A 10908-nucleotide genomic window follows, 5' to 3' on the forward strand; every position below is an offset into this window, starting at 1 on the left:
CAAGGTAAAATCCAGAGGCAGATAATAATCCCAGCTTCATGATTTATGTTTTATTTAGTTTTACTTGTTCAGTGAAATAAATATTGAAAGCAATTCCACAATTCAGCCTGTGATAGTCATTGAGACTTCTGCAAGAAAATTATGGGACTCCATGAAAGCATAGTATGAAAATAATGGCTCTCTGCTCCATTGCTGTTATTGTAAACCAGAATCCTGGTGTTAAATAAATTTCTCTCTAGCCAGAACATTTTTCATTAAGAGTTATCTATATCTAATGGGTAATGCAGATACATGGAATAATGAAAATATGTGGCAATGATTATTTTTATTTTTAACCTATATAGAAATAAAAAGCATATTCATAGTAATACAGTGGTCATTTTTTGCTCATTTTCTTCTAATAAAGATGTAGAATTACACTTTAAACATTGTCCATTGAGGCTTGAATGTGTGGTGTTGATGGAATCTTATTGCAAAAATGAAAATGTAATATCAGCTTCAGCATACTGACACAAAACTCTAAATATAATCAATTAAAAGATTCTGTACTGTTTCTGAAATAATCAAGGTTATCTTCACTATTCCTCTCTCAGCATCTGTTTCTCTTCATTCTGTCTTCATTCAGGAGTTGGGATGAATGCCCAATAAATCTTATAGGGGGGCTCCTTTTGCCTAGAAGATGTATTAAAGCTCACTCTATTAAAATCACCATAAATCCTGTCTCTCTACATTCAGAATTTGTGCAAAAGGCAGTTATTTTGTTAGATTTTGTTTGTACTGGAATCATTTATTTGAGTAAGCTCTAATACATCTGCTAAAAAAGGGAGCCCCCTATAAGATATTTTGGATCATTCATCTGACACCCAACTGCTGCATGAAGACAGAATGACGAGAAACAGATACTGAGAGATGAATAGTGAATATATACTTGATTATTTCCGAAACAATGCAGAAATTTTAATTGATTTAGAAAGTTTCTTACTTCAGTTTGAGGAAGCTTATATGAGATTTTCATTTTTGCGATAGTTCCCCTTTAATAGACACCAAATATTTATTTCAGAAACACTGCAGAAATTTTAATTGATTTAGAAAGTTTCTTACTTCAGTTTGAGGAAGCTTATATGAGATTTTCATTTTTGCGATAGTTCCCCTTTAATAGACACCAAATATTTATTTCAGAAACACTGCAGAAATTTTAATTGCTTTAGAAAGTTTCTTACTTCAGTATGAGGAAGCTTATATTACATTTTCATTTTTGCGATAGTTCCCCTTTAATAGACACCAAATATTTTAATTAGGGGTGTTTTTAAAAACAATCTAGGAAACTGATCTTCATTGATACAAGACTGTTGCGCTGAGTCTCATTCTTGAAATTGTAGATCTAAGTGAGGGAGTTGAGTATTTCTAATTGACATTTACTCACTGAATCTGTGGAGTACAGATGCTACTCTAATAGTACTGTAGCGGTCTCAAGTCTGAAGCTAGCAGATAACTACTCCAAGAATAATTCTAGGGCAAATTAATCTTTCCTGAAGAGTTAGGTTTTAAGGGAGCTTTTGAAAATGACAGAGACCAACATTTTGGTACTCAACCGATCTACTCTCAGGCAAAACAGACAGAGATCATGCAAGTATCCGTACACGTGTATTGACACTCCATTATTCCACGTGTTCAGAATTACCAAGATGGCAGGGGCAGTATGGTGTAAATCAGCCTAGCTGCTCACCCTGGGGCGTGTATGGCTAGCTTAAGTGGTATACCAATTAGAAAGTAAGTTAAAGTATTCAGTACATAATAAGCACAAATTAGATTAAAACTATTTTCAAAAGAGGCAGCAGTTTTAAATCTGAAAATTGAACTATTTGAAGAAGGCATGAATATTAAAAGTGTAGTAGATGAGTCAAATATACCTCCAGGGTTATGAACTTGGGATGGGGACATAGTTACATAGTTAAGTTGGGTTGAAAAAAGACCAAAGTCCATCAAGTTCAACCCCTCTAAATGAAATCCAGCAACCATACATACACACACTCATACCTAGCCCTCTATACACTCACAAACTATATATATATATACTAATATCTGTACTAATTGTAGATTTTAGTATCACAAAAATAGTCTATGGGCAGGGGCATACGGGCAGATTCGGGGAGATTTAGTCACCTGGCGACTACTCGCCTCTTCCTAGGGCCGATAATCTCCCTGAACTGCCTTCCCCCTGCCTTCCGTCTGATATAATGAGAAAACGGCAGCGCAATGGCACTCACGGTGATTCGATTTCCGAAGTTGCTCGAAGTTGCCTCATGAGGAAACTTCGGGCGACTTTGGAAATTGAAGCGGCGCAAGTGCATTGCCGCAGGCGATTTTTTCATTTTAACAGGCGGAAGGAAGGGGGAAGGCAGTTCGGGGAGATTTTCACCCCAAAGAAGAGGCAATTAGTCGCCAGACTAAATCTACCAGAATCTTCCCATGTGTCCCTGCCCTATGACATTATGCTTGACCAAGAAATTATCCAATCACTCATTAATAAAATCAGCCATCACAACTTCATCCAGCAGGGTATTCCACAATCTCACTGTCCTCACTGTGAAAAGCCACTGCTTTAAATGACAGTTGTGTTCCTCTAGTCTACAGGGGTGGCGGTGATCCTTTTTATGGGAAAAAAGATCCCCCGCTAGTAGTCTAATCTTCTTATCTCCTGCCAGTCTGATAAGGCCTCCACCACTTGATGCTATAAAACACCCCCTATCCTGTACAGAGATATTACTAAAAAAAAGTATGCCTGCTGTAAACATTTTCTTTTTAAGGATTATCTTATGTCACTGGGCTTAAGAACTATGGTCGGCAATAGAAAATACTTTGATGGTCTCTCCATGTGTATTGACTCTGAGCTTTACTTACTATCAAAAAGATTTGCTGTATTATACATGTTAAAAGTAGCAAGGTATATATGTCTTTCTGATTCTTTCTGCATTAGAAAAATATCGAGCGATATGCAGATATTTTATCCAGAGGGTTTAGTAAAATAGAATCTGTAAAAAATAAATAAACTAAGCATACCTTTAACAGATCATCTAGGTGCACATGCACTCAGCAACTGCATTACTTCAGAAGATGTATTTCTCAATATGAAGGAGTGTGGGTTGAAAGGGTAATTGATGCATCTATTAAAATGAAAGGTTTAGCAGCAAGTATGTGTTTGAGTAAAGTACAAGTCACATTTCCTTCTTGCCTGGCCATGTATGCAGGGTTAAAACTAGGAAAAGGACTATAATTGCAGTCACAGTGAGGTGAAAATAAGTATGTGGGAGAACATCTGCGTTTAATTCTAATTATACATGATTAATACTGGTGTTGTGCCCTTTTTTATATCAATCAGTCTTTTGCTTGTTTATATCATTAGTCCAAGTGGATTGTCAGTTCATCCAGAAGGCTAATAGCACAGAAATAGCAAAAGATAAAATCAGTGTTATGTCAAATCATCCACTTCAGTACTCTGGCCTGAAAGCAATGTAGCTCAGCTCCGGGGCTCCAATACAAATCAGTTCCCCATCTGTTTAGTATTTCACGACAAAGTTTTGCTTTATTTAACAGAATGGTTAATTTAATTAGCTGGGAGTTCTGAATCCCCCATTCATGTAGCAGTTAGAAGTTCAACAGCTGTGAAAAAAAGTTTGGTTGGCAGTTTGTTATCTAATAAAACCATTACATATAAAATGTCGATTACCAGCTGTATCTAGTGCTATTGCCCTTGAGCATAATGGAATCTGCTAACATGGAAAATGACCAAGCATTTTGACAAAAAAAAATCTGAATTAAATGTTGTTGGAAATACATGTTCTTTCCAGTAGATAAACACTGGTGAATATTTCCCTCGCAGATCCAAGCTTAGTCTGGAAAGGAAATATATTCTCATAGCCTGTCTACCCACCCACTGTCTTTCCCCTTGATAATATTCAGAGGTAGCAGGTGGTAACGTAAGATATACCAGTTCTTTGCCCAGTTACGGATACTGTTATCACATAATTAGATTTTTTTTTTATTTCAGTTGTTTAATTAGTCTACCCAGTCCTTAACGGCATTGTAATGTTTCTAATAGCGACACATCCTCAATGAGTACAATGCTGTACATCAATATTTAGCCATTCGACTGCAATAGAGGCCGGTGGGAAGGCTTTATTGCTATTCAGAGTCTTTTGTAAGGGGACAGATAGATAAACAATCCAACAAATCACCCACCTTTTAAAAAAACCATGTTGATTGCAATGTTGCTTTCCGAGGTTAAGATATTGCATTTCTACGTATACATTAAGCATACAATTTAGTTATCTAATTTGAAAACTTTGTCACTTGCTTTATTTAGGACCCTCCACAAAGGAAAATGCAGCTGTTGTCCAGCATGAGGAACCTGAAATCATTGAACCACCGGAGAAGAAAGTTGCAGCTTTGCACATGACTCCACATTCAAGTAATGCTGAGACGAACAAACGGGAGGACTATGTCGTCCTAGAAATGGAGGAAATTGTTCCAAAAACAGGAAAAGACCACAAAGCAAAAATGTTTGACCCGCCTTTTTCTGAGCCAACCAATGTACCATATATGATGTCTCAACTCTTCAATGATCAAATACCTGCACAAAGTAAAGAGCATAGTGAATTTCTCTATGCAGAGCAGAAACAGTTTAGAAGAACAATTTCAAGAAACCTAAATATTCTTAATACACATGTGAAGGACCTGAGTAAGTCCATCAAACAAATCACAGCATCACAAAAAACGACTTCCCAGTTGATTGTTCAGCAGAACACAATCTTGGAGAAAATTGCTTCCAACCTTCTAATAATGTCCCAACATCATCAGATATCCACACAACAGTTTATTAGAGTGATTCAGCACGGGATACAGGTGTTAAGTTCATCTAAGGAAACATCTTCCAACTGCAGAAATGAACGTATATGCGATACATCATCGACTGCGAAAAATTAAAGTGTGATGCTCTTGAAACAATCATTACGAGGCTTGTCTGCACATTTGGTCTCTGTTACGACACATCAGCTTGAAATCTGCAATGGCAAACATTGGAGAATACAAATAAGCCTAATTTCGCAATATGGTTTAGTGCATTCCTAGATATTATCTTCAAACGTATCTCAATAGGTTGCTTTATAAATATGACTCCAATGGAGATTGCTCTGCCTGGCTTGTTATTAAGCAGATACACAGCCCGTAATAGCTTGTTTGTAGCAAAACATTTCATTCAAATGAAAAAATGCTGTAAGAAAATCTGTGCGCTTCCTACAATAAAATATTCTACCAAAAGATTTTTTGAGTCTCATTTCCATCAAATTGTATGTTTCTTACATATTACTGGATCCAAATGTGTCCTATGCTATTACTGTTTTTCTGGTATCGATTTCTGACTCCACCATCAGCACCTCTCTGCTCCCCTCAAGACAAGATGCAAGAACAGTTGTGCGATGCCAAGAAGGAAGACCCTGCTTGAGGTGTTGTCCGGTGGAGTCAGAAATCACTACTCGAAAAACAGTAAAAGCATAGGACACTTTTGGATCCAGTAATACGTAAGAGACTTACAATTCGGTGGAATTGACAGTGACTCAAAAAATCTTTTGGTGGAACATTTATTGTAGGAAGCGCACAGATTTTCTTACAGCATTTTTGACTTTTGGAGGTGGAACCCTCTATTGTGTTGCGCATCCGATCTTTGTAAGTGCGCAGGGTGTAAGTCCATTTATTTCATTCAAGTGTAAAGCATCATTTCAAAAGGTAAATTGACGTATATTGCAAAACTCTGTTGGACAGAAACTTAGAAGGAAAAGTAATTATAATTAATTATAGGTAGAAATAAATATGGCCGAAGAAAACAACACTGTGATAGACATACAGTGTTCTTAAAGGGGTATCTTATGTACTCCTCAGAAATCTTTAAATGCTCACTTATAATTAGCATTGGCTTTGACCCACCCCATCACATGACATAACAGAAACTACAATGTAATCCACTAGATAGTTTTCACGTTTTCTTAAATTTGCAGAACGGTGCTTGTATATAGGGCACATTAGCACCATGTTAATCCCACAGTAAGGTAGTAGGATTCAATAATTGCCCATAGAATGCAGTTTCCTGATTTTTTTTTCATTATTATTCTTTTAATTAAATTTAAAAGCCTCCAGGAAGCAGGGTACAAGGATAAACATTTTCTATATATTTTTACTGGAAAATATAGCATCTCGTGTAAGAAGATGAATACGGGGCTCTGTTTTAAGATATTGCTACTCTACAAACACATTGCTGCTGCTTCTTCACAGGAATATTGGGATCTGAATATCAGAAACAGTGTTAAAGAAATTCTCAGCATTCTGATACAATCTCCATGTGCTCATAATGTGAAGCTATTCAAATGTACCCTTGTCGTGTGCCTTAGATGACAGAATACCCTAATCAATAGAACCTAATAGTTTTTGCAGTAGCATGAAAGACTGAATGCTAGAGAATTAGAATATAGTCTTAGGGAAAATAAAGCATATTACCTCAAAATGACTATAAATCTTTTCATAGTATCTGTACTATACTCAAACTATCCCGTTGCACACTTTTCAATTTGCTTCTATTTATTGTTAGTTAGATACAAAAATACAGTGTTATATGGTATCTTAGTAAAGATATGAAATCAAAGCAGTTACAGTCATTGTATAACTCAAAATGCAATAAAAAAAACTTTTTTTTTTATGCTCATTGTAATTATTTGTTTACAAAAGGATTCATGAAAATCTTCCTGTGGTCAAGATTAAAACATGGTAATAGATTTCCCCACCTCCTTTTTTAACAGAGACACAACAAAGTATGAAGTATAGGTATGGGATCTGTTATCTGGAAACCTGTTATCCAGAAAGGCCATCTCCCATAGACTCCATTTTATCCAAATAATCTAAATGTTAGAAAATTGAGTTCCCTTTTCTCTGTAATAATAAAACAGTACTTCATATTTGATCCAAAATAAGATATAATTAATCCTATATTTACTAAAATCTGATTCTGTCTCATTATTTTGATAAAAAGAGCTTGACCAAACTCCCATCCTCGATTTTGTCTTATTAATAAAATAATTTGAAGTAATTGGATCGGGTAAAAACTCTATAAAATTGAGCAAAAACCTGAATCATATGATTTTTTTAAGACTTTTCTCCCAAATTGCTAAAAATTTTTCGGGGTTTTGCCCAAAAACCCCAAATTTTTTCAAATGATCAGGCTAAACCCAGCGCAAAACACTATATCTTCAAATTGTTATAAGGACATCTCCCATTGACTGATACATGACCTTAACAGGTTTCAGATGGCAGATTTTTGGATTTGGGCTTTTTGCAGCATTGGGGTATAATAAATCTTGAAAAATGCGAGGTTTTTTTCACAAAAAACTTCGGCCAGAAAAAAATTGAGTGTAGTAAATAACCTCTTCAATGTAAACATGATTTTCTAGTAGACTTAAGACATGAAAATCCAAATTACAGAAAGATCATTATCTGGAAACCACCAGCATTCTGAATAACAGGTCCCATACTTATAGTAATAAGTCAAAAGCTAGCTATACAGGCCCAGATTTGGATGAGCAGTTTTGCCAATTTCAACCATAGTGCTAGAGCATCCTCATGCATCAGAGCGCAATCCTGGTGAACCAAGGATTATTGGTCCTGGCGGAAAATAAGTTATAGCGAGCCACAGCTCTTCGGTCCTCTTCACTTCCTGGTGTTCTAATTATTCAGACATTTGGAATACAATTCAAAGATGGTCATACACAGGCATGGATCCTCATACAGTATCCCTACATTCAGCCTGCGGGTCAATCGTGTATGGCCACCTTAAAGCAACTGGAATTTTTGACTCATGTTGCATTGCCCGTTGCATTGTCCATTGAGCATTGCCCGCATTTGATTGTGCTGGTTATACAATATATACACTTTATAGGAGCAAATGTTTATAACCAGACTAGAATGCAGAATAAACTGTACCATGTAACAACAAGGGGTACTCAGGCTCCCCCCACAATTGTGTCTTTTCTGATCAATACTTAATCGAGGTTTGGTCAAATCAGGGCTATCTTGTTCTGAAGCCACAGGTGTTAACAGGCCCTCACTTGATCTGAATATTGGAGTACCATTTGGGCTAACCACATCCACATTGCCAAATGAGATCTATCCAGGGTTGGGAAAAGCCCTGGCCATTGTGGGCCCCGTCGGCCAAGACCTGCTCCCTCTCCCCCCCCTGCCAGCCTGAAAATATTGCTTCCTATCTATCCATGAATGGCCAGCTTTGAAAATGACATGGTAATATATACCAGAAATATGCAAGAAAAGTAAAGAAAAAAATTAAGATCAGGTAGAATCCCAGGTAAAAGTAAATGACAATCACTTATAATTGTATGATTACGGTAGTGAGACAATTAAATAGATTTTGAAAATGTAGCAGCATACTCAAAATACAACTATGGGATCCCTTATCTGGAAACCCGTTATCTAGAAAGCAAAGAATTATGGGAAGGACATCTCACAGAGATTCCATCTTAAGCAAATAATTCTAATGTTTTAAAAACAAAAAACATTTCTATAATAAAAATACACTCACACCTCTCTCGCCTTCTTTGCTGATAAAGTTTACCCAATCGCTAGGGGCTGGGCCACTAGTAATGCAGCCAGCGGCCATCATGCCAAACCCAGCAATTTGCTGTCCTAGGCCTGGGCCTTTGTCGCATGCCCACAAATCTGGTCCTGACTATAGAATATGATAGATGTTGAACACAATTGATTCTGCAAGCGTGTGCACCCCAGTCTATTGAAAAATAATTATACAATTTGCAGCCGTTTCTCTTCAAAGAGTAATTGCCCTAGTGTGAACATCATCATTTGCTGGAAAATTTCAGTAATAGATACGACTAAAGAAGTATTGGGTGTAAAAAAAAATGCCTGGGCATCTGACTTCTTTGCTTCTGAAGGGAAAACTTTCAGATGAGAAAGCAATTAAAGTAAAATTTTCAGTCTGGCAAAGGATGAATGGAAATGATGATTTAAATGAAAGTATCTAAGAGCATGCCAGTAGAGTGTATTGAAATGATAAAAGTTTTGATTAAATGTATCCTTAATTAATATCTATGATTCTGGAGATATGCAAGGAATGACCTACTCCATTTCAATTTAAAAATAAAAAAGGGTAAATCCTTTAAAATCTTTTACTTTGTGTCATCCAACTATTGTCCTGAGGCCAAATGTGTCCCTTTAAGTGTTTTCTTATGGCCCTTTACATGCTCGAGACCTCCATATACTTTTATGACATCATCATTTTATTTTAATCCGTCCCCGAACATATGGTACAGAAGAACATCAGCCCACTCCGTAGAAAAAGTTTGGAAGTTATAACTTGAATGAGCAAAAACGGGTCTATTTTTAATCAAATGCTCATAATGTTTCTGTATATTTTATCACATCTCCCCTAGATAATTTTAAGCAAGGGTGGAGTGCTAACAGTATGTGGGCAATGATTCGGCAACTCAGGAATCCGAACAACAGGACCATATGACGCAGTCTGGATTAGTGTAAGTGCTTTTCTAAAATTACCAGTGAGCAGGACAGACATGCCATTTGCCAGAACATTAGCAAAATGATAAATAATTAAATCATTTAAGAGCCATTTAAAGCATTCTGTTTTCTCTGTGATAATAAAACACTGCTTTTTACTTGATCCTTACCAGGCAGTATGAGTCCATATTGGTGGCCAAACAATCCTGTTGGATTTTTTTTTATTTAATAAAAATTTTTTAGCAGAATTTATTTGAGGTAATCTAAAATATAGAAAATCCCCAGGAAAATTCCATGCATTCCAGATAACAGATCCAATACATGTACAATGAATTTAGGTCCATAAGTAAAAAGGCATATTCATCAAAATGTGAGTTTAGAGCTTAATAAAGAAAAATTCACCCATATTCTATTCATTCCTATGGAATTTTTAGAATTGTAGTTATCAAAGGTATTTGATAAATACGGTTTTTAAAAATCCCATAGGAATTTATAGGACGTGGGTGAATTTTTATTTATTAAGCTCTAAACTCACATTATACAGGTATAGGATCCCTTATCCGGAAACCCGATATCCAGAAAGCTCTGTATTACGGAATGGCTGTCTCCCATAGACTCCATTTTATCCAAATAATCCAAATTTTTAAAAATGATTTCCTTTTTCTCTGTAATAATAAAACAGTAGCTTGTACTTGATCCAAACTAAGATATCATTAATGCGTATTGGAAGCAAAACCAGCCTATTGGGTTTATTTAATGTTTAAATTAATTTCTAGTAGACTTCAGGCGTGAAGACCCAAATTACGGAAAGATCCGTTATCAGGAAAACCCCCGGTCCCGAGCATTCTGGATAACAGGTCCCATACATGCATACAGTATCCAGCTTTTGTTTGTTTCGTTTTTTAAATATTGCACAAGCATTCCATCTTACTACCCCATATATTTCTTGATAGAATAGCTTGACTTAAAAACTCAAATTTATCTAGATTTATTATGCCCCGAAGCTGCTAAAAGTGCGAATCTGAGAATCTGCCATCTCAAACCTACCGAGGCCATGTAGAAGTCAATGGTAGATGTCCCTTTTACAATTTGAAGTTATTGTGATCTCTGCTGGGTTTTTGTCCGATAATCCGAAAAATTTGGAGTTTTGAGGCGATAACCCAGAAAAATTCGAAAAATTCGTATGATTTAGGTTTTCACTCAATTTTTATCAGGTCTTTTCCCGACCCAACTTTTTCAAGTTATTTTATTAAAAAAAAAGATAAAATGGGAGTTTGGTAGAGCTTGGTTTAATAAAAATGAGATAAATTTGAGTTTTAGTAAATA

General features: G+C 36.0%; 1 protein-coding gene across 1 annotated transcript in view; it reads left to right on the plus strand.

The window, feature by feature from the left end:
- The window catches only part of sema6a.L (semaphorin 6A L homeolog), a 134088-nt gene extending 127343 nt beyond the window's left edge, over positions 1-6745 (plus strand). The window contains exon 20 of the mRNA XM_041568310.1: positions 4364-6745. Within this exon, the coding sequence (XP_041424244.1) occupies positions 4364-4983 (620 nt within the window). The 3' untranslated portion in view covers positions 4984-6745. The remainder of the gene's footprint in view (positions 1-4363) is intronic.
- The last annotated feature ends 4163 nt before the right edge of the window (positions 6746-10908 follow it).

Source organism: Xenopus laevis, chromosome 1L, assembly GCF_017654675.1.
Source record: "Xenopus laevis strain J_2021 chromosome 1L, Xenopus_laevis_v10.1, whole genome shotgun sequence".
Classification (NCBI taxonomy): domain Eukaryota; kingdom Metazoa; phylum Chordata; class Amphibia; order Anura; family Pipidae; genus Xenopus; species Xenopus laevis.